Here is a 24,701-nt window from a genome sequence, read left to right as displayed (position 1 = left end):
AATTGCAGCTCGCTGGTGACAATAACATCATCAGCAACAAATGTTCATTAGAATTCCTTTGTCCAGAAAGTTTATTGTCTTTGTAAAATCATTTGTAATTTTTATCACCATGTTTGGGCGTTCTGGCCATAATGAGAAGGGGAAACAAGCGTCCGGCAGCATTTTCCAAACGTTTGTGGAAGAAGAATTTGGCGCTTGGTTTCCAAACAGGCAGCAATGAATGGTGGAGTGAGGCTTTTCTTTCTCTGTGGAAATGCGTTGCAAAAGGCTCAGGATATCACCGAGACTCCTTCGGAAACGGAGTGCACCCAATCCGCCATTCCCTCGGTGCCTCTCCTATAGGGGGAGGCCATTTTCAAGGCTGGGAGCAGCTCTCTCTTTCCTTGGACGTCCCAGAAGGGTCATTGCCCCAAAGTGCCAGATCTGTGACCATCATTCAGGGGCCCTCACCCCCAACCCACTTTGGGCTTCTTCTGGGGTCTGCCCCCAACCCTTAGCAGGGGAGAGGGAGGGAGGGGTGGGGTGGGTCCATCTTCTGCTTCACATGGTTATGGCCACCCAACTTATATACCATAACTCTGAGTGGATCAAGGATAAAAGAGATAAACATTTAAATGCAGTCTTAAGTCAGGGGTCTCCAACTTTGGCAACTTTAAGACTTGTGGACTGCAACTCCCAGAATGTCCTCAGGCAGCAAAATTGTAGTCCACAAGTCTTAAAGTTGCCAAAGTTGGAGACCCCTGATCTAAGTAATCCAACTCCTACCCCTCCCCAGCTAGCCTTCCCAGTGCATAGATACTCCGGTCCCTGTGCAGCCCCCCAACCCAAGACCTGGAGAAGAGCCAGCCTAGACGGCCTTCCCGGAGGCAGAAGGAGTTTAAGGAGTGGGGCTCCCCCACCCAGGTCCCACCAGCGGCAGTGCCTGAGGGGCTGGGGGAGCAGCCGGTGCCCTTGGGGAGGGGCTGTATCTGCATCCTTGCAACTGCCTCCCCCTCCTGCCCCACCCCAGCTCCAGAAAAGGGAGGAAGAGGATGCAGAGACCCTCCATGCGGGGAGGGCTGCTTTGTTGGGCTGCTCTTTCCTTGGCCAGTGAGCCAGACACTTGCTGGGCAGAGGTCACACGTTGTGATCCGTACTTGGCAAGGGGCGGGGGCAGCTCTTTTGGTCTTCCGAAGAGCAAAAAGAGCTTCCGTAAGCAAAATAACCGCCAGTGAGAAAGAGTCAGGATGGGGCACAGGTTGGAAGCCCCCCTCATTTGAGGCTGGGGAGACATGGGGGGGGGCTTGAAAGGTGGGGAGGCCCCTTTCCTGCAGAACCGCTGGGGCGATGTGATTTTAAGTGCCGTTTGTTCCAACACTGAGGATTAATAATTAACATGCCCGCTGGCCGTCTCCTGGTGCCTCCTGGGCTTCGGCAGCTCCATCTTCCTAATGGCTGCCCCCTTTGATCTCCCCATTAAAGGTCAAGCCAAGAGAGCCTGCGAGGCTCCTGGCCTGTGAAAACCACTCACGGATGGAGAGAAGCCAGGTTAATTCCATAGGTGTGCTCCTATGGAAATACAGTTTTCCTCACTGCTTTGCCGTTACTATTTTGTGACCCGAAATACCGTCCTCTGCTCTTTGTGACGTGGCGATTCATCTTCTAAAATAGGGCAGGAAAAGAGGAGCAAGCATTTCCTCTCCTGAAGGCTAGATGGGTTTTTGCTCCCTCTGGGTGTCTCTGGAGAGGCCGCTTGGACTGCCTGAAAGAGGATTTCTGTGATCGCAGCAGGATTGGGGTCGTGGGGGGCGTTTGGGGGACCCCAGCTAGAGGGGGAAGGAGGTGGAGCAGCTGCCCCTCATAAGAGGCCTGTCGGGACCCCCCTCCCTTAAAAAAAAGGACCAACTTTCAACTCTGGAGCTCCCCAGGAGATATACCTCCCCCAGACCTCCCCCCTCTCGTCCTTGTGGAATCTCTGACTGTCTCCTCCTCCAGGAGTCCATTTTGCCACTTGGGCCTCCTGCTGGCCCTCATCAGAACCCCTGCCCCCCCCCACTTCTTTTTTCAGGAGAAAGGAGGGGGCAGCACTGTCCATGAAGGAGAACAGCCGGAGCCTGGCTGTTCCTGAAATGGCCGCCCCTCCCTCTCTGGCTGTACCCCCACCAACCCAAAGAGGTTGCTGCGTGTGGCTGTGGGTTAATCCGTGGAACAAATACCCAGTGGGATGGCTGGACTCCAGAGGTTGGGGAGGCTCCATCACTGGAGGTTTCTAAGAAGAGACTGGACGGCCACTTGTCTGGAATGGTATAGCAATAGTCCTTAGACTTATATATCACTTTACAGTGCTTTTACACCCCCACTTTAAGCAGTTTACAGAGCCAGCCTCTTTCCCCCAACAATCTGGGTCCTCCTTTTACTCACCTCGGAAGGACGGAAGGCTGAGTCAACCTTAAGCCTGGTGGGATTCGAACTGCCAAATTGCAGGCAACCGGCAGTCAGCAGAAGGAGCCTGCAGTACTGCACTCTAACCACGGTGCCACCACAACTCTTGCTTGAGTAATGCAGCTGGACTAGAAGATCTCCAAGCTCCCTCCTGACTCTGGTATTCTGTTACTTTGCCAGGCAGGATTGGGAAGTGAGGGGAAGGACGAAACGCTCTCGGCCACCTGCACCCCCTCTTTTCTGGGTTGGGTGGCAACTCAGCAGGAGAGAGGGACCCCTGCAACAGTGAAACTGTCCCCAAGTGTGGAAAATGGGGGTGCCTTTCTGACCAACACATGGAGCTGAATTCCTGCTGGACCCGGAGGCTTGGCTGGGAGAGGGGGCTGTCCAGAAAAATTGGCTCCAAGATGCCCCCCTCCCTGAGGGCCTTGAAGCTTTTCTCTCTCATTACAGCAGCTGCTGCTGCTGCTTCTGAAGGTGGAAGGGCCTCCCCGTCACAAGCAGACCTGGAGCCCCTCCCCATCCCTATGGGCTGTCTGCCAATCACCCTGGAAGGCAGGAGGGAAGTTGCTCTCCATCTCCCTCTAGGGGGCGCTGGGTGGTGGAGGAAGGGGGGCTTGCTCTGGCCCAACAGGGCTTCATAATTCTGCACAGGGAAGCCTTAAAACTTTAGATAGATAGAGATAGATAGATAGATAGATAGATAGATAGATAGATAGATAGATAGATAGATAGATAGATAGATAGATAGATAGATAGATAGATAGGTAGATAGATAGATAGATGATAGATGATAGATAGATATATAGATAGATAGATAGATAGATAGATAGATGAGATCAATAGATAGATAGATAGATAGATAGATAGATAGATAGATGAGATTAATAGATAGATAGATAGATAGATAGATAGATAGATAGATAGATAGATAGATAGATAGATAGATAGATAGATAGATAGATAGATAGATAGATAGATAGATAGATAGATGGAGGGAGTGGGAGAGAGAGAGAGAGTTATTTGTCAAACATGTACAAGATAACAAGTATGGGTATGAACATAAACAGGAGCAAAGGAAGTAAATACAGATAAATGGGGACCGTAGGACAGGGACGGTAGGCACGCTGGTGCCCTTTCAGGACCTGGTAGGAATGGGCTGAGGAGGTCCATGGTAGACAGTTTGAGGTTGGAGCTGTGGGGGGTTGAGGCTGTAACCACGGAGTCGGGTAGGGCATACCTGGCGTTGACCACTCCGTTGCTGAAGTCGTATTTTCTGCCATCGAGTTTGGAGCAGTTTACCTTCAATTTGTATAGGTTGTTTGCTCGTGTATTATTGTGGTTGAAGCTGAAGAAGTCCTTGACAGGCAAGACATTGTAGCAGACAATTTTGTGTACTATGCTTAGATCAGACCTCGGGCGGCACTGTTCCAGATTGTCCAGGCCCAATATATACATATATACATATATGCGTGTAGCCCTCTTCCTACTGCCCTGCTGGGCCTCCCCTCCAGCTCACCTGTGACCTCGGCTGCCCTTCTGCTCCCTCACTGCTGCAAAAGCCCCTGCACAGCCTCCTTCTCCTCGGAGGCTCCCTTTGGTCTGAAGTCCAGCTGCCAGCCTGCCCTTCCCCACCCTTGTCCTGGAAACTGTTCGCTCACAGCTGACCTTTGTCAGAACCAAGGGCTTATTACAGAAACACGTCTATTCTGGCAGATTCCTTTCTTTGCCAAAAGAAACTTCTCCCTCTCCGGGTTTTGTAACCGCCTCATGAATGAGGGCAGCGGGCTTGTTCAGCCTGCGTTTGGGTGACCGGCTCATGCTTCGGCCAAGCTCTGCCCACGCCAGGGCGGACTTTGCTTGCTGCCTCTCGCCGTTATTTCTGTGCCATCCGTTCAGGCTTTAAGTCCTTCCCCCATACGTTGACCCTGGAGTTGCTTGCAGGATGGAGGGAGCTGATTAATTGAACAAATACAAATTGAGGGGCTCAAATCAAGCGGCATTTTAAACTTGTCCGAAGTTTGCTGAGCCAGAGAGCTTCTGAAGGCCTCTGGGGAAACTCCAGCTATGGGCAGGCGGAGAAGCGTGGCTGGTCTTGGGCATTCGGACATCCTGTGGAAGACACCTCTGCCTGCGGCTCCTGCCAATGCCAGCAGCTGATTGAGCCGCAGACGCTCTTGCCGTTCAGTTCCCCGGATGGGCAAACCAGCAAATCTGGCTTGTCTGAAGAAATAAGTCACACCTGGGAAGCAAGCTGAACAAACCCCAGAACAGTTTAATTATCTTTTTCTTTTTTGGCCTAGGAGCTGATTGAGGGAGCATGTTTTTAATGATTCTTTTTTGGTGTGTTTTATTTGCAGTTTTCCTTTAACAACCCACATTTTTTGTGAACAGTGTAATGACTTGGTCAACATATTTTTCACTCAGTGCTCACAGTAATCATACAATTACATATACATATTTTTTATCTTCCAACTTCTAACCTTAATGTGCTCATTATCATTATAATATATTCTTTTATGTATCAATCTATATTATACTATTTTTCAATTTATACTTAATTCTTTATTTTTCCTCTTAGGGTTTTTCTATATTCACCTCTTTATATTTAAACAATACTATTCCCTCTTTATGATTTTTTTATCACTTTCTCCAAAAGTATATGTAAACATCAATAACATTTCTTTATATAATATACCTATTAGCACTAATATTTTAATATTAATATATAGAATAGAATAGAGGAAGGGAAAGAATAGAATAGGAATAGGAATAGGAATAGAATAGAATAGAATAGAATAGAATAGAATAGAATAGAATAGAATAGAATAGAATAGAATTCTTTATTGGCCAAGTGTGATTGGACACACAAGGTGCAAATGCTCTCAGAGTTCAATAAAAGAGAAAAAATACATTCGTTAAGAATCATAGGTATAACACTTAATCATAGTCAAAGGGTACAAATAAGCAATCAAATCATACTAGGAAACATAATAATAAGCAATCAGATCAAATCAAATTATACTAGTAAATAGTCAATAAAAAATCATCAGGATACAAGCAACAAAGTTACAGTCATACAGTCACAAGTGGGAGGAGATGGGCGATAAGGAGTGATGAGAAGACTTTGTAAATAGTTGGAGAGTGTTGAGGGAATTATTTGTTTAGCAGAGTGATGGTGTTCAAAGAAAAAAACTCTCCTTGTGTCTAGTTGTTCTGGTGTGCAGTTCTCTATAGCATCGTTTTGAGGGAAGGAGTTGAAACAGTTTATGTCCGGGATGTGAGGGGTCTGTAGATATTTTCAGAGCCTTCTTTTTGACTTGTGCGGTATACAGGTCCTCCATAGAAAGCAGGCTGGTAGCCATTGTTTTTTTCTGCAGTCCTAATTATCCTCTGGAGTCTGGGTCTGTCTTGTTGGGTTGCAGAGCCAAACCAGACAGTTATAGAGGTGCAGATGACAGACACAATCATTCCTCTGTAGAACTGTGTATCACTCAGTGTTCCACCACATTTTCAATATCTCAATTTTCTATAAACACCAGTAAAGCCAGTTGTCAATAAGATGCAATCAGTCCCAAAATCCCCAACCTTTTGGGCACTAGGGACTGTCCGTGGAGAGGAGTTTTTCTGCAGGCTGCAGAGGACGTGGTTTTTGCATGCTGCCTGCATCCCGTGATGGATGGGGCTTCACTTGTTTGCATGGACCAGTTCCTGGCATGCTGTTGGGGACCCCTGGTCCAGCCCAGCTGGGGGACCTGGTGGAGAAGCTGGGCCGTGACTTAGTCAGGGATTCAGACCGTCTTGCTTTCTGTGGGTCTGAAGAACCACTCAGGCAGATGTGAACAATTGGGCGAGGTTACCTCCAAGCCATCCCCATCATTGGTTTTGTTCCTTGAATTTGCCTGCCTGAAGGGGGCCTTCACCATCAGCTGCCCTTAATGTCCCTGTGAAGGCCAGGGAGCAGCATTGGGATGAATTCTGCTCCTGGGTCAACGTTTAACAGATTAACAGAGTTGGAAGAGACCTTGTAGGTCTTCTAGTCCAACCTGCTGCCCAAGCAGGAGACCCTACACCATTTCTGACAAATGACAGTCCAGCCTCTTCTTGGAAGCTTCCAGCGATGAAGCTCCCACAACTTCTGAAAGGCAACTTCTCTTCCATCAGTTGATGGCTCTCACTGTCAGCAAATTTCTCCTTATTTCTAGGTTGAATCTCTCCTTGATCAGTTTCCATCCATTATTCCTTATCCTTCAGGTGCTTTGGGAAACAGCTTGACCCCCTCCTCTCTGTGGCAGCCCCTCAAGTATTGCAACACAGCTATCCAGTCTTCCCGGTCCTTCTCTTCCCTAGACTAGCCAGGCCCAGTTCCCACAACCGTTCATTGTCTGTTTGAGCCTCCAGTCCCCTCATCATCCTGGTTGCTCTTCTCTGCACTCTTTCTAGAGTCTCAACATCTTTTTTATAGTGTGATTATCTTTTATAGTGTGTTTCTGGCCTTTTAAAAGGGTTGTAGGCCAACTTTACTTGAGGCCTCTCCTACCAACTGAGCATCCAAATTTGTTTGGTCTGCTGACATTCTGTCCTATGCCTTGTCATTTTGAAATTGTGTCATCTGATAAATAGCTTGGTTTTTTTCCGGAAAGCATTCTAGCATTAAACCCACTTGGGATTTTCTAGCATTTCCACTCGATGAAGGTACCTGATTTCTCTCTTAAGAGTTGTATTTGTTCAATGGGTGATCGAGGGATTGCATTTCCTGCTCAGTCACAATGTGGTGGTAGAAAGTACACCAAAGGGTGGCAATTGAAGTGGGATGTTGTGTCTTTGGACAATTTATTTAGTCCCCAGGCAAGGCCTGCTTAGCAGCCTCTGAAGGCAGAGGCAGGGCCTGTGCTCTCCCTGCAGAATTCTTGGGCTGCTCTGTTGCACCATTCCGACAATGCAGATAATGTCGCTTTTTCTCCACATCCATCCAAGCCTGCTGTCAAAGTGAAGGAGGATTGTCCTCCTGAACAAGAAACGTCTGTTCACAAATGGCCCGAACTCTCCAGCTGAATCTTTCCTACCACAGAGGCATGTCAGGCCACACAAAGCAGGCTGTGTGTCCTGGAAGGCTTCCTTCTGAGAGAGACCGAGAGAGGGCTGGGTCGGTGGGCTCCCCGGGGCATCTGAGCGGATGGGGTGTGTCCCAGTATCTCATCACGGCTGTAATAATTCCTTCCCATTTCGGGAATCTTTTCCAGGCTGCTGGGAAAGTGACTCTCAGGGTCCTTTCTGCCCAGCAGCTAATTTGAGCAGCTAAGCTGAGTCCATCCTTTGTCTGTAGCTTCAGTTTTTCCTTTTATTTTATTTTTAATGGAGTTGTGTCTCATGTTAATGCAGCTAGGACATGCTCCAGGTCTTCTGCTTGGAGAAACGGATGCTCAAATTCCTGGCTGGAAGTTTGATGGTTGTGAAAAGCAGGTGGCCTTTTGGCCGAGCTCTGCCCAGGACAGCAGGAATGGCCAAGCCTCCATGTGCATCGTGGGTTCCTCCTCGGACTATTTTAGGGGAAATGGGCAGACGGACAGGATGGTTTTGCTTGGGTGGATGGTCAACTCAAGTCCCCTCTGGGCTGGATGTGAGTTGGACTGACTCCAGCATTTTGAGCAAGTTTGGGATTAGATCTGCTCTCCAGGGCTCTTTTGAGATTATGACTTCTGATGAAGGAAGAGGGTCATGAGGTTTGAGTGGCTGGATTAGGAAAATTTCCTCGAAGCTGCTGCCTGCTTTAAAGCTGTGCATTGTGAGTCCTTGATTGAAGAGGGATCCAGCTGGCTTCTGCCCTCTTGGTGTCAGGAAAGTGGGGGTGACTCAGCTTCAGAGAATCCTAGAAGACAGGGCACCCTTAGATTCCTACTAGCTGTGATTCAGACCCTCGTGGGGTTGGCCATCCTGCCAGAGAGCCTTTGTGGCCCGGATTGGGGAGGCTGCTCTACCTGGCCGTTCCTGGCTCTCGTCGTGGGGGGTGGCAGCACTTGAGTTACTCCAGCATGGTGCCCTCCCCCTGTTGCTTGGCATGCACATGGAGCCTTTAGCAAGTCAGCTGCTGCTCTCTTGCCCCTTGCTGGCTTTCAGCTGCTCTTTTCCCCCAAGGCTGGGCCGGGAGCACTGCAGGAAGCTGCTGGAGTTTCAGTGGGGCTGTAGACTCAAGAGGAGATGCCTCCGAGGCTGAGCTGCTTCCAAACCTCCTGGCTTATACAGCACAGTATCAACAGTAGAGATCTTCAAGTTTCCAGGTTCTATCATATCACAAGACCTAAAAATGGACACCTAACATCAAAAACATCATCAAAAAAGCACAATAAAGAATGTTCTTTCTGCGCCAACTCAGAAAGCTCAAACTGCCCAAGGAGCTGCTGATCCAGTTCTACAGAGCAATGATGGAGTCTGTCATCTGCACCTCTATCACTGTCTGGTTTGGCTCTGCAACCCAACAGGACAGACACAGACTCCAGAGAGTAATTAGGACTGCAGAAAAAGTAATTGCTACCAACCTGCCTTCCATGGAGGACCTGTATACTGTATACCATTTCCCCTGCTGTAGCCTTATAATCATTGCAGGTTAAATGGCTACTTTGGGGGGAGGGCTCTGGAGACCACCCAATGAGAGCTACATCCAGTCCTGGCCTAAGACTGCATATCCTGCTTAAAGTCATTGCCCCTCCCCCTTCTTCTTTGTAGTGCAGGGGTCTCCAACCTTGGCCACTTTAAAACTTGTGGACTTCAACTCCCAGAGTTGAATTCTGGGAGTTGAAGTCCACAAGTCTTAAAGTGGCCAAGGTTGGAGACCCCTGTTGTAGTGGGAAGAGAAATACTGGCCTCAGATGCACAACCTGTTATTCAGATTTGGGACCTGGTGAGCTTGTGCCACTGTCCAGGTGGGATCTGACCAGGCAGAACCAAGTTGCAGTTGGAACCATCTTCTCCAACCACCTGCAAGGGGCAGGAATGCCAGAGGGACCATCCAGGAGAGGTGGCTGTCCAGCCTCTTAAAGGCCCCCAGAGACTGAGAAGGCACAGCCGCTATGGACATCGCTCAGATGGATCAGCTTGTCAAGGAAAGAGATGAGATTTCTGTCGCGTGATCTGTTGTCTTCCTGATGCTTACAAATGCTTATCATAATTCATTTCTGAGATTTGGACACTGTACTTCCAGTCATGCAGCCTAAAATTTGCCTGTTTTACACCCGCATTTTAATATTGAATCACCTTGATTAATCTTCGGGTTCCTGTCAGTCTTGTAGCTCCAAATTCTGTTTTACCCATATTGTTACCTGTTACCCCCCCCCCCCCATCATCCAGTATCACTGCATTTTATTTTCATTTCCTTTCTTACGAAGGTTGCACTTGCCATTCTTGGGATTCCTTCTGTTACTTTCAGCCATTTCTGTTCTCCAAGATCATTTGAATTTTCCTTCTGTAGTTGAGGCTGTCTCATCTAATTTTACATCATCTGTAAATTTGACACAAATTCCTTCCACTTGCTTATCTAAAAGATTATCAAAAATGTTGGAAGAGTAGAAATCCCACGTGGTGGAGCCTTGTACCTCTCCTGGTGCCCCTTCCAATTTGACGAGAAAGCCCTTTGCACCCAATTTTTGAGGCAACTGGATCTCCTTTAATTCTCATCCGGCCCACAGCTGACTGACCTTATGACAAATGTTTATTGAAGTCAAGATTATTTATTTATTTAGATCTGGGATTCCCAATCTGTGGGTCACAGTGTTTGCAACTGGGCCGCAGAAACAGCGGACGAGCACGTGCATGCACGCACATGGCCATTTGCTCAAGCAGTGGGTGGACGCATGCACATCTGCTCCATTTGCGTGAGTGGCAGGCGCACGTGCACAGCGTTTGTGCAGATGGAACTACGCACACACACACACACTTGCTGGCCGTTCACGTGGGATTATCCCCACCCCCACCCCTGCTGGTCCACAAAGCTAGAAAGGTTGTGGGACTCTGATTTAGATGCTTTTATGCCACATCTGTTAAAAAAAAGCATCTGGCTTACAAAAATGTATAAAGTTAACCTATTTTTTTTCTTAAATAAATTTATCTATTCAAAGTTTTAAAAATTTTAAAAAGAGAAACAAGTTCTCACATTTTACAGCGATATCATAGCAATGTACATGTCCTTTAATGACAGTTGAGTTCATTTACCATCGGTATATCTGTAGCTATTTTACTAATTCCTTACTTATTATATTATTATTAAGGTACAGTATTTATTTATCTACATTACTTTACATATATACACATAAGTCATATATCCTGTTCTTTGAAAATTCTTTGGTCATTTTCACAAAACATCTTTACTCCTTTTTTTTAACCATTTATACCATATATTCCATATCGTAAAATCTTTTTCCCTGTTTTTTAATAACATAGTTAGTCTGATCATTTCTGCGCATTGATGCGTCTTATTAATTACTGCTAGATCTGTGGGTATTGGGGTCAATTCCCAGTTTTGAGCAAGAGAAATTCTTGCAGCTGTTATAATATGTAATATTAGGTGTTGGTGTTTCTTATCCCATGTTGGTTCTAACATACCTAGCAAAAAGATCTCTGGTTTAAACTTGATCTTTTGTTTTGTTCACTCTTCTAGCCATGCTTGAATTTTGAGACAGTACTTTCACGCTTGGGGACATGTCCACCACATGTGAAAATACGTTCCCTGGCTGTGGTTGCAGTTCCAACATTTAGCTGACAAGTTGGGGAACATTGTAGCTAATCTCGCAGGTGGAAGTGCCACCAATAGAACATTTTATAAATGTTTTTCTTATAGGAGACCAACAACATTAGTTTGTAATTAAATTGCCATATTCGTTCCTATTGGTCTAGATCAGGGGTAGGGAAACTTAGCTCTTTTATAACTTATGGACTTCAACTCCCAGAATTCCTGAGTGAGCCATAAAAGGTTCCCCATCCCTGGCCTACTGGTTTTTCAGTTGTGAGGGAAATCAATTTTTGACTTGAATGGGACTGTATAACATAATATATAATATTATATAATAATATATAACCTTTTATGGCTCACTCAGGAATTCTGGGATTTGAAGTCCATAAGTGATAAAAGAGCCAAGTTTCCCTACCCCTGATCTAGATCAATACTGTGGCCAACATTTTTGGCTCATGTTATAATATTCTCTTTGACCATCTCCTCTTCCATTTTAAATTCCAATAAGTAATTATAGATAACCTATTTTAATAAACCAACAAATAATAAAATCTCACAATAATCACAATGTTAGGAGTACCTCTGTCTTCCATATTGGTTCCATTATATCACATATGCAGCATTCCCAAACACCTTCTCACAGGTCTATATTTGAAGTAAGGTGAAGTCCATGGAACTTCAATTGAAGATAGGACCCTGTTTCCTTCCAGCCCTTAAGGGGGAACTTAGGGCTGTTCAATTTGAAATGCGGCTTTGGATACTAAGGAGAGGAGGTTTTAAAAACAGATGCTGTGATAGAAACATGCAAGAAATGTGTGTAGGTATATCTTTGTCTTGATGTGTAGGAGTTGCCATCTGTTACATCTTGAGAAAAATATACCTTATTCACAATTATGTAGATTAAAAAAAAACCCACAGGGTTCAGGGGACTTTGCTAGAGAAGCAGTTTTGGGAGCAATAGCTGTCTCCCAGAGAGCATTCTAGAAAGGTAGTTAGTGAGACTTGCAGATTCATTTACCCTGCAAATGAGAAAAACAACTAATCCAAGACTGGTTTACCATAAACCTGTCCTTTCATTAGAAAGCTATTTTTAAAACCCTCTAAAATACCCCTCTACTTGTGATCTGTCATGGCCCCATCATAGCCTGAGTCAGCAGAGGAGGATGAGCTGGAGCTGAGACCGATGGAGGTCAAGGGGGCGGCCTTGTTGGCTTTGGAGAAACATGGGGAGGAGTAGGATGAGGCAGCCCCAGGTCCTTCAGGCTTGGGACGGCTTGCAGGGAAGAACGGGGCAAGACAACCAAGATTGGGGGGAAGAGAGGGCAGATAGTGGAGATGAGGAGTGACAGAGCTCAGGCAACAAGCAAGGACCGCCCCCTCCTGATCCCAGAGCACAGAGAGTGGAGAGGAGACGGGAGCAGCACAGGCCAACCCAACGACTTGGGAGGAGAGCGCCCTGCCCCTCTACACAAGGCACACCTGGGGACAGACTTAAGGCAATGCTGTGGAGAGGGGCATTTGTCAGGAACAAATGTTGAATTTGTGGAGTTTTGTGTGCCATTGCCAACGTCTGGAGTTCATTGGACTTCTTGCCTTGTACCTTTGCTTTGTGGACTCATTGTCTTGTTCCCTTGCCCCGCTGGACTTCTTGCCTTGAAGCCATTGTGCTAACAACATTTTGCTGGACTAATCGCAGCCAGAGGCTGCTGCAGATGTGTGTGTGTGTGTGTGAGCGCTTTGCTCCGGGACTTGCCATAAACATGGGAGCGTTTGGGGGAAAGTTGGAGCAACCAAGGGGAGTTTGAACTATCAGCTGACTGTGTTGCCTCTCCTGCTCTCATTCCTTCTCAGATGGAGAAGTCCATGCTGGGTGGTGCTTACACATTAGACAGGGAATATCTCCAGAAAGTGATGCGGAGTGATAAAAATTTATAAATGGGTGCAGTAAAATACCAGTTGTCTTCCTGGAGGAAAAGTGAGAGATAAATCTAAGGCTTAGAAAAAAGAAAAGGCAAGAGATGGGACAGAACACACACACACAGAAAGAAACAGATGGAATGATTTAAAATCATAACACTTGTCACCGGAGAGACTTTGCTTTTTTAATTTGGAAGGAATTAAGTTGGATTTTGGTTATTGTTATGTGGAAATCAAGACTCTGCAGAACATGTAGCTGGTGGGAACCCCTGGGGTTGCCCCCTGAAGCAAGAAGAAGAGGGGCAGCAAAGCTTGAAGGAGCCACAGCTGCATCTCTTAGGTGTCAAACTCGATTTCATTGAGGGCTGCATCACGGTTGTGTTTGACCTCGGGGGCCCAGGGGACATGGCCAACTCAATGTCACTCACTGAGGTGCCGTTTTCACTGGCAGAGGGCTCCAGGAGGCCCTCATGGCTGAAAACAGCCTGGGCAGGCCCGTGCGGCCCTCCCAAGCTCCATTTTCACAGACAGAGGCACCGTGGGCAGGTCCTTCACTGTGTCCAGGGCAGGCCTGCGGCCCACATCTAAGCACCCCATGGGCCTGATCCAACCTTGAGTTTGACACCCTGTCTTAGAACAAGGGCTACATTAGTGCATCGTTTTTGGAAGAGATGGGTGGTTCCCTAAGGCTGCTCAGGGGCAACCTTGGGGTTGTGTGTGGTTTCCTTGCAGTTGTTTCACGTTTTGACTCTGTTGTTGGAGGAGACTTAGGGATTGGTGGAGACGAACCAGTAGTTTGCAACCTGACAAGACAGCGGGATGCTTTTCTGGTGGCCGAGACATTGATAGGCAAGGTTAGAGGATGTGTCTTCATGAATTATGCAGTGGCCCAACGAGCCTGTCTTTTCTATCTTTCGAACACACCTCCATCTGTAGGAAACTCCTGGAAGATTGCTTAGCCTTAGACTGTGCAAAGGATGTCCTGTTATTCATTTATTAAATGCTAATAATTTAATGATATGATGTCCTGGGAGAGTCTTGTAGTGTTTCTTGTTGTAAGTGCCGGTATTTGGCCCAGAGCACCAAAGCAGCAGGTGGGTGAGGGCACCTTCAGCTCATCTTCCCTGGCTTCTTCAATTCAGATCGCCTTCCTAGCTGCCCCCCCCCCGCCCCCCAGCCCCAGCCTTCAAAGGGCTCTCCTTCCTGACTCACACAAGGTCCCTGGTGATAAGCAGGGCCAGGCCAGGTGCCCAGTGCCGTCCATGACCAACAGAACCGCTTTCCTGCTGACGCCACAGCCTGGCGGGGGAGGGCAACCCGATTGTCCCTCAGTCTTGCCTTGGCGTAGGGCTGCCAAGCACCCTTGACTTGACAAGGTTGGGGGGTTAACCCAAGAGAATCTCTGACTATGTGGGAAATACAAACCAGAAACAATGGATGTGTTGTGTGAGGTGTGTGTGTGTGTTCTGGGTATCCTCCTCCTCCTCCTCCTGTCCACATAACCCATTATTCCCTTTTAGCATTGATGATATTCTCTACTAGGATAGTGAAATGCCTGCAAGAATACAACCAAGATCAGAGAGCAGCAGGGACCACATCCTCCTCCTCCTTTCCAATTTCGTTTTCTTGAAGTATTCCCCCTGTCATATCCTTTGCCTTTTCCTTGAAGGGCACCGCGCAGTCAGCCCAGGGTATTTTAAGTCAGCTGTCTGTAAATCTGTGTTTCAAAGCCTTCCGGTCTCCTGAGTGTCACTGGGGCCTTTGTCCCTCCTTCTTCTGCTCCTTGCAAAGATCTGGCAAGACAGGAGAGCAAAGGATCCACCAGCAAAATCCCAATGAAACATGACAGCAAAGAACTTTCCTTATAGTTTGAAAAATTTTGTCATGGTTTCAGAATATATGTTATTGTGAATACGTTTCCTTGTTGCATTTGTCATAATATTAGAAATGATTTTGTCATTTTTCCTCCTTGCTGTTTGCTTCAGTATAAATTCATAAACGCGATACGTCTCTTATCCTCCAACTCAACAGTTTTCAATATAGAGCAGCCTTGCAAAGCTTCCTGGATCAAGTGCTTTTCCAAAACTTGTATAAATGTCCAGCTCCCTCAATTCAATCCCCTCAGATTTGGGGTATGAAAAAGAGCAGCTCTAATATCTGAATCCAAATTAGATTCAAAACACCTTCACATTTCTGACCTGTCTTTCTGGGTTCTATTTTAAGATTTATTGGAAGTTATTCAATGCACTTTTTGCTTTAGCTTTAGAGAATAGAATAGGAATAGAATAGAATAAAATAGAATAGAACATATTGGACAATGTTTTTTCAATGCCAGTTTTTGTCCATTAGTTATAATAATTCTGCAGAGATGCCATGAGTTCCCAGCATTCTTTGATGGTTCTGTATGTTAAAATTTTGCTTATTGGTGTTTTTCATTTGACTGTGTTTTTGTACTAGCTCTAAAACTTTGTCTTGCATCGATTTCAGTTTGAGTTTTTTTTCTGCTGGTAACTTGTATTAGTAATTCATTAACTATTTTCTGGCTTTTGTTCATACCATTCTTGTTAAAATTTTACCCCACTGGTTTGGTTTTCCTTCTATGATCACTTTTGGATCCTGTAGTTCTTATTGGTTCTGGGGTTTCTGTTTGGTGTCTGAATCGAATCTTAGGTTGGCTATCTCAGGATCATGGCTAGAACCTAGGTCTGACCTAGAAGAACCTGGAAACCAAGCTCACAGGTTTGTCATTATCCCCAATATACTATTTCTAAGATTTATATCAGTAAAAATATATTTGATTTCTGACAATGCATTGTAACATATAATACCAGGCATCATCTTCTAGACAGGGCATTATGACATCCTGATGTGATCATATTCATGGATGGTTTTTCTTATTGATTACTGTCAGATCCGTGTATCTGCCATTCTTCAATGGAAGAAGAAGTGGGGGGGGAGTTGGTACAACTAATCCTTTTTGATGTAACCTGAATATATTAAATCTTATATTGAATCTGTATAACTTGCACATGATATACAACTGGAGGACTGGAGCCAGATGGCTAGAAACTTGTCACCTCTTGGAGACATAGCAAGAGGAGAAGGGACCATAAAAATTACAGCTCTGGAAGATAATCCCTGGGAAACTCTTCTAAGATACGTTCCCAGAAAAGGGGAGGGGGGAATTAACATGTTGGTTCTTTGTTTGACAAAATCCACATCTAAATAAAGGGAGGGGTTCTAACTCCCTTTATCTGTTACTGTATGCCTGGAAGCATCTTTAATTCTGCTTTGACTAGTACTGGAATCATTTCCTTTCAATAAAGAATTCCTTTTGAAGTGTGTAACTTTCAGAAGTTCATTCTTTTTCGGTTGAAGGGGAAAAAGTTCATTGCTTACAATTACTTTCTTAGAGTTTGCTCCCTTATAATTTTTTTTCTTCCTACTAACCTGTTTTTCCACAAGTTCAAGTCTCAGCCTTTTCCCCCCAGATCAACCAAATGTTGATTTATTGGTTGCATCAGAAATTGACTGACCTCCTTGTCGCCTGAGTCTGACATTCTGAGAGAGAGCAACTGGCCCAAAGTCACCCAGCTTTTGTGCCAGGGCGGGACTAGAATTCACAGTCTCCTGGTTTCTAGCTTGGTGCTTTAGCCATTAGACTACATCGGCTCTCATTGTTCTGACCAAGGCTTCCTGCGACAGTAACAATAACACGCTGTTCCCAAAACCCTGTTTAAAAAAATTTCAATGGATGTGAATTATATGCATTCACAGCCCGTAATGAGTCCCAAACAGTCCAACAGAAGTCTGCCACAGTCTTTCGGGATAAGGCTGATAGGCACCCACCTTTATCTCCCTTGAAATGTTGCCAATGACTAAATTGCCAATTAGCTGTACAAGGCCAAATGGAGCACAAAGTCAACACGGAGCTTCAGGGTTTAAACCGACCAGAAGGAACAAAGTTGCTTCCTGCAAAGGCTCATGTCCCTTTGCTCCTCCTTTATGTCTTATGGGAGGGGCCAATCACCTCCAAGCCTTACTCCCGAGGCGCCCCTTTTGTCTTAACAGTTCTTGCCTTCTGGCCCCATCTCTGTATCGGATGCATATCCCTCATCCGAGCCTCCCCAGACTCCTGGACTGGCCCATGTTCCTCCCCCCACTGTCCGACTCTGCTGCCAGTTCCGCAGGCCACCGGCAGAGCACAACACTCATCAAATATGTCACTATTAATTCTATATTCTTTCATTTATCGTATGAGATCGCTGGGTGCTATTCAGTATATTTCCCTTATTCCTAGGACATCTGTTTTCCCATCTATCTTGCTCATCTCTACAAACTGTCCTGCAGTCTCAGGACTGACTCGGGGATCATTTTTTGTCCCCTCGGACCCTCTAAGACCCTTCAGTTAAGGATTTTCAGCCCTTCATGGTTTCCAGGGTCTGCCTGGCCTTCTGCACTGCTGGTCCAAAGTCATACAAACCCATGGCAGTGTCCAGACTCCATTAGAGACGAATGGCTAATAAATAGATACAGATACAGATTAACAGAGTTGGAAGGGACCTTGTAGGTCATCTAGTCCAACCCCCCCCCCCCGCCCAAGCAGGAGACCCTACACCATTTCTCATAAATGGCAGTCTAATCTCTTCTTGAAAGCTTCCAGTGATGAAGCTCCCACAACTTCTGAAGGCAACTTCTGTTCCATTGGTTGGTTGCTCTCCCTGTCAGTAAATTCCTCCTTATTTCCAGGTTGAATCTCTCTCCTTGATCCGTTTCCATCCATTATTCCTTGCCTGGCCTTTGGGTGCTTTGAAAAATAGCTTGGCCCCCTCCTCTGTCTGGCAGCCCCTCAAATATTGGAAGGCTGCTCTCCTGTCTCCCCTGGCCCTTCTCTTCCCTAGACTAGCCAGGCCCGGTTCCTGCAACCGTATCAATTCTAATAAATTTAAATAAACTAAATATCATCCTTCCCATGTATCTGCTGCTACAAGCTTTGTAGGATAGGAAAACAAAATTCAGTTTATGTAATCAGTGTTAAATATTTGGAGTGGACAATATGGGGCCTGCAGTCCTATCAATTTTATTTTGATTTCATGTTTAAAATGATCTAGAGACCAGCATACTGGAATCACACCAGCATACAGCCTCTAGAACCCTACTTTTCACTGGGGTGGGGCTGCAGAATTGCTCCCTGAGGAGAGCAGTTTGTCTCCTAGAAGACGGGTGTTTTGTTAAAGGCCATGCCTGCTTCATGGCAGCCATTTTATTAATGCATCCGGAATATTCCAGAGATGCCTATCTGATCCAAAAGTCTGTGTTGTACGTTTAAGAATGATTCCCATTGAAGAAATCCCCCCCCCACCCTTGAAACATCTGTTTGGAGATGAAATTGAAATAGGGAGAGCCTGTTAGGGGGAGGTTCCTGCAGAGCCCCACCCCCGGCTGCCCCACAGTTAGATTCCCAAGGAACCAAAGGGGGGGGGGGGCAGCAAGCTCCCCAGCCATTTTCCTCCCCAGAGAGAGGGATGCTCAAGGCAGCCAAAGGAGGCTGTCCGGAAGGGTGGCTGGGTGGAGGATCCTCGTGACTGGGGGCCACTGGGGTATCCTTTGCTCTCAAGGGGGCCTTTCCAATATTGGAGGCTGTATGGAAATCCTTCCTTCCTTCCTTCCTTCCTTCCTTCCTTCCTTCCTTCCTTCCTTCCTTCCTTCCTTCCTTCCTTCCTTCCTTCCTTCCTGTTCCCATCTTTCTTTCTCCCTCTCTTTCTCCTTCCCTTCCATCCTTCCTCCCTCCCGCCCTCCTTCCCTCCCTACCACCCTCCTTCCCTCCTTCGCATTCCCATCTTTCTCCCTCCCTTCTTCCCTCCCTGCCTCCCATCCTTCCTCCCTCCTTCCCTCCCTCCCTCCCTTCCATCCTTCCTTCCTTCTCATTCCTATCTTCCTCCCTCCCTTCTTCCCTCCCTGCCTCCCATCCTTCTTCCCTCCCTCCCTTCTTCCTTCCTTCTCATTCCTATCTTCCTCCCTCCCTTCTTCCCTCCCTGCCTCCCTCCTTCCTTCTCATTCCTATCTTCCTCCCTCCCTTCTTCCCTCCCCTCCCCTGCCTCCCATCCTTCCTTCCTCCCTCCTTCCCTCCCTGCCTCCCATCCTTCTTCCCTCCCTCCCTCCCTCCCTCCCTCCCTCCCTCCCTCCCTCCTTCCTTCCTTCTCATTCCTATTTTCTTCCCTCCCTTCCCTCCTTCCTTCCTCCCTTTCTTGCTCCCACCCTCCTTCCCTCCCTTCTCATCCCCATCTTCCTCCCTCTCTCCTTCCCTCCCTCCTTTCCCCCTCCTTCCATCCCTCCCTCCCTCCCTCTCCCTCCCTTCCTCCCTCCCTTTCTCCCTCCTTCCCCCTCTCCCTCCCTCCTGCCCTGGATCTCCTCTGACTTGCTGCTCCCAAACCTCACTGGGGGGATTCTGGTTGTAAGGCTCCTCCTGGGAAGCCACTAGAGGAAGAACTTGGGGGGGGGGAGAGTCAGAGGAACCAGGATGGGCAACTTAAGGGCTCAGCCAGCAAATGCTGGTCAGACAAGAGGCCCAGGGGAGACCAGGAGAAGCCGGACACCCTTTGGCAGGTGGCCCTGTTCACCGGCCACTTCAGTGTCTCATGGCCCAAGACAGAGCACGCACACACACGCTTCCTGGAACTGGTTGGGTACTTTGAAGAGGGTGGGGGCAAAAATGCCGCCGCCTTCAGTGTCTGGGTGCGAAGCGCTTCCCTTGATACAGCTGGCTAGATGGCCCAGGGATGGTGACCCCAAGGGGAGCGGCTCTTTGGCTCCGAATGGGGCTCCACCGGGATCCCCCTCTGGCCAAGCCACCGCAGCCTCGGACTATTCCATGCATACTTAATGTTCTCCCGCGCTTTTCTGGGTCTATCAACTCAGAGGAGCCTTGCTGGCAGCTACTGTGCGCTGAGCTTGGCCAGCCATGCATGCCCAGGCCTCCAGCTGCCCTGAGAAGCTGCCAGGCAGGAAATGGCTTCTTCAGTGGCCGGGTTCCAAATGCGGATTAGCCTCTGAATATTAATTCTCTCCCTGCGTGTCGGGAGGGGGGAGGCTCCCCAGTGTTTCCTTATGGATCCCATGGTGAAATCCCTCCCCTCCCTCCCTCTCTCCTTCCTCCCCTCCCCTCCTTCCCCTCTTCTCCCTTCCCTCTCTCCTTCCCTCTGGTTGAATTACACCGCAGCCTGTAGCTAGGGAGAGTTTTGGGGCATTACCAACCTGTGCAGTGGCCTAGAGGTGGTGCTCTCACCTCACAATCAGGAGACTGTGAGTTTGATCCTAGGTAGAGGCAGATATTTCTCTCTCTCCACATGTTTGAGATTATGTCTGCTGAAAAATAACTCTGTACTGGTGACAGGAAGGGCATCTGGCCAGTAAATACTCAGCTCCATTCAGTTGCCCTGACTCCACCCTGATGCAAGGGTATACAGGGTCATTAAAAGACCAACCAACTTCTGTGGTGAGGCAAGCCATGGTTGGCTGGGTGATGCTAATGATGGGGATTGTAGTCCAAGTTCAATGTCCCTTTTTAGCCAGGTGTCTGCTGCATGTTTAACTGGGGCAGGAGGCGCCACTGTCCCGGCCGTGTAGGCTGAGGTCCTGCTCTGTGGCATGAAGACCGTGGCAGCCTCAGGGCAGAGGGTCATCCAGGCAAGAGACAGTGGCTACGTCCTTTGCAGGTGAAATGAAGTGCTTCAGGCCTCACCTCAGGTGCCTTTGGATAAAGAGCAGGTTGTAAATGCTGACCTTGAACTTTCTCTTTTTTCAACCAGGTCATCTCAGCGGTTTCCAGGCTTTCCCACCACAGCATTGCCCAGAACAAGGGAATCAGGTAGAACAACCGCCTCTTACTCCACTTTGAGATTCCTTTTTAATGAAAAACTGGTTTTTTGCAACAAATAAATTAATGTTTTGCTTTAAAGGGAGGCTTATTTGAGGATTGCAAACATCTCCTTCAAAATGTGTTACAGTTGAATTATCCAACCATGAATGATGAAGCTGCTGGGTTTGGGAGCAGGGAGACCAAGGCTCCTGTCCTTCCTGAGGCTGGGGGTGATTTTGGTCCACCCCTCCCCCCCTCATCTCAGCCCTGCACTGGAGATCAAAAAACATTTATGGCCCAACCCATGCTGGACCACCATGGAAAATTGCAGCCCATTCCTTCCGGGAAGAGACCCTTGTCCTGCATGGATCAGGATTTGGGATAACAAAATCATTAACATGTCATTATTTAATATAAGAGCCCTGGTGGCGCAGTGGTTAGAATGCAGTACTGCAGGCTGCTTCTGCTGCCTGCCAGCTGCCAGCAATTTGGCAGTTCGAATCCCACCAGTTCAAGGTTGACTCAGCCTTCCGTCTTTCCGGGGTGGGTAAAATGAGGACCCAGATTGTTGGGGGAAAGAGGCTGGCTCTGGAAACCACTTAGAGAGGGCCGTAAAATCACTGTGAAGCGGCATATAAGTCTAAGGGCTAATGCTATTATTTATAATTCAGTTAATGCAAGGAGATGACATTTCATTTAAACAGATGTTACAAAATCGATTTTCCATTGCATGCCTCAATTTCTTGGTGATCTATGACTTCCTTAACCTTCAACTCCCATCTATTTAGGTGGTTCCTCTCTCTCATGCTCTGTCCAGGATATCTGGTCTGCCAATGCCCAGATGTGCTCAGATGTCCCTGAGGCGGCCTCAGAGCACTCAGAGTTTCCTGCTCCCCTTTGCTCCCTTCTAAGGGCTTGTCTGCTTTTGGGGGGACAGCGGATAGCCCTGAAGGTGCAACTTTGCAAGCCTCGGCACAGATTCACTTCTAGCAGTGAATTGTGAGTGTAGGCAGGTCCAACCTCTGAAGGAGGCCGCTGAGAAATAGGCTTGCTTTCAGAGAAGTCTCACGGGCTGCAAAGATGCAAACATCTTCATGGGGAAAAGGCGAGAAAGAAAAAGAAAATGCCTCCCATTGGCCAGGCCTTTGCAGCACGGAGGCTTCTTGGAAAGGGACTCGGTTGGCTGCCTCTGAGGAGGCGTTTATTGTAAGAGAGCATGAAACGAACTGAAAAGGCAGTGTGTGTGTGTGTGTGTGTGTAGCCTAAAGGCGGAAAACTTGAAGGCAGGTGTGGTTGTGTCATCTGGTCCTTGAAGAGGAGGTGGGTTATTCTCTGCTTAAGTAGAGAACAAGAACGGGTGGAGGCCTTACCTGGGGAGATCCCAACTCAGGGAGGGAGGGGCTCCTGTGCAAGGGCCCAGCTGGCTCCTGGAGTCATGGGGCTCCCCTGTTGGCAGGGGCAGCCTGAGGAGGATTCCTGCCCAGGTGGACTGGGGGGGGGGGACAGGGCTTCCGGATTCTTTCCAACTCGATGAGTCTCCTCTTGCAACAGAAGCGGAAAGAATATAAGTTTATGCCAGTAAAAAAGTTAACTGGATTTTTATTAAAACGGAGGCGTTTCGTTACTCATCCAAGTAACTTCTTCAGTCAAAATTTGGGTAGGCAGAGAGTCATTGGAGTGAACAACTTGCCATGCAGACTGCAGGGAGTTTCTCCCAAAATAAAAGGCAACCTGTAAACCAAGGCTCCCATCATCCAGGCCAAATGAAATCAATTTTAATAAATGTTGGTCCCGTTGCCATCATTTCATCTTTTGAGATACTTTTGGCCTGGATCATTGAGTCTGCATTTACATAAAGTTATGTTCCCTACAGACAATACATTAAGTTTCATAGATCAGCCCAAAATTCAGTTCTAACCTCAGTCCCTTAGCAGGTCAGTTGTTGGTCAAAATTACTGGTTTGTTGCTCAGCCAATGCAAAGGAATCTTCTTAAACTAGCATGTCAAATGAGGTAAGGTTTAAAGCATTTGAGGGCGTGGTGGGCTTTGTTCTCTTGGGACTGACTGCATAGAGACTAAGCTGGTTGCTCTCTTGACTCCTCCTCCTCTCTCTGCCAATCTCTCTCCTGAACTGCCCTGCCTGGTTTCTGTCCAAGAAGCTGCTCTGTGGCTGCTTCTGGGCAGGAGTCTTCTCAAAGAAGCAAAAGTTGCTAGGATACAGTCATCTCTACCAGACGTGGTCTTCAGGACCCCAAGCATTGAGAGAGGGACCAGAGCCCCCTATTTGTCATCCATATCCACAAGAAAGATTTAAATAGGGCTGAACAATGTCTCCTGCCCTGTTGGCCAAAAGCTGGGGGAGGGTGAAGCATCTGCAGAGCTCAGGATACTGGCCTCTTGGGATTTTGCAGAGACCAAGGCTCCAAAGCCCCCTTGAAGCCCAGGAGTCCGGCTCTGCTCCGTCCAGGACCCAGGCAAAGCAGCAGCTGCCCAGCCTCTACGCTCTCCCTGAGGGAAGGTTTGGGTGTCCGGCAAGAAGCAGGGAAGAGATGCTTGTTGTTGGAAGCTAGGAAAGAACCTGTGCGCTTCTGCATTCTTGTTTGTCCTCCTTGGCATGGAAGGAAAGTGGGTCTTTACGTGGACAGAACAGAAGCAGAATCCACATCCAGAGGCATCTTGAGCACTTGTGCCCTCATTTCTGGAGGGGAGGGAGGGTTGGTGCCTTTCTCCATCAGAGGAGTCTCTTTGCAGGGACCTTGGTTGGTTGGTTGGTTGTGTTCTGACCAAGGCTTCCCGAGACACCAATAAACACACATAAAACCCAAAACTCTTATTTTAGTTCAATGGCTGTGTATTATCATCATTCACAACCTGGAATGAGTTTTAACCGGTTATAATTAGTCCCAGGGACGTCTGCCAGTGTTCTTCGATAAGAACGCACCTTATTTGATTTGAAGTGCTGCCAACGACTAAAGTCCCAATTAGTCTTTCCAAAACCAAACAGAGAACAAATTCACCATGGAGCTTTCAGAGTCCAAACCGATCAGAGCGAATGACCTTGCTTCCTGCAAAGGATTTCCTACCTTTGCACTTCCTTTATACCTTATGGGAGGGGCCAATCACTTCCAAGCCTTACTCCCGAGTCACCCCTTTTGTCTTAGCTGCTCTTGCCTTCTAGCAGCTCTGCGCACATGCACATTGGGAACAGGCTCCCTTGGGTCCTCTGCCTCGCTGCTGCCAGACTCTGGAGGCTCCGGAGTCAGCACCCCACTCCCAGATGGCCCTGGCCCCATCTCTGTATCAGGTGCAGGACCCTCGTCCGAGTCCTCCCCAGACTCCCAGACTGGTCCCTGTTCTTCCCCACTGTCCAATTCCGCTGCCGTCTGCACCGACTGCCGGTGGACCACAACAGGTTGAACCTATAACTGCCCATCTCACAGCAGAAAAGGGGGCAGTGCACTGAGGGTGAAACCTGAAAAGGCAAGGGACGTAATCTGCCAATGAAAGCACCACCTGTATTGATGTGACTGACTCACTTGTCCTCTTTCCTCCAGGCCCTTCCCTTCAGAGGAGACCACCGAAAATGAGGATGATGTCTACCGCAGCTTGGAAGAACTGGCGGAGTAAGTGTCCTTGTGAGGGTGACCTGGAGGGTTAGGGGTTCGGGGCCAGGTGTCCTTCTGTAAAGTGGTTGCGTGGACTCTCTTGGGAGGTCTTCTCTCTCTGGCCCTGTCCCCAGAGGTCCCTTGGCGTGGGTCCCCAGGGCCAGCTGGCAGTCCTGGG

At 47.7% G+C, this 24,701-nt stretch overlaps 1 protein-coding gene across 6 annotated transcripts in view; it reads left to right on the top strand.

Annotated features, from left to right (window-relative positions):
• The window catches only part of VAV2 (vav guanine nucleotide exchange factor 2), a 112,349-nt gene that overhangs the window by 49,003 nt on the left and 38,645 nt on the right, over positions 1-24,701 (top strand). For all 6 annotated transcript variants that reach the window (XR_015745387.1, XM_087943860.1, XM_087943858.1 and 3 more), the window contains 2 exons: positions 20,869-20,927; positions 24,473-24,541. Coding sequence is in view for 5 of the 6 variants with exons in the window: in XM_087943860.1 (XP_087799986.1) it covers positions 20,869-20,927; positions 24,473-24,541 (128 nt within the window). In the remaining variant the exon portion in view is untranslated. The remainder of the gene's footprint in view (positions 1-20,868; positions 20,928-24,472; positions 24,542-24,701) is intronic.

Source organism: Notechis scutatus, chromosome 15 (genome assembly GCF_049901735.1).
Source record: "Notechis scutatus isolate UNSWTSFEM ecotype Mainland chromosome 15, rNotScu1.2, whole genome shotgun sequence".
Lineage (NCBI taxonomy): Eukaryota > Metazoa > Chordata > Lepidosauria > Squamata > Elapidae > Notechis > Notechis scutatus.
This window is presented reverse-complemented; position numbering and strand designations above follow the sequence as displayed.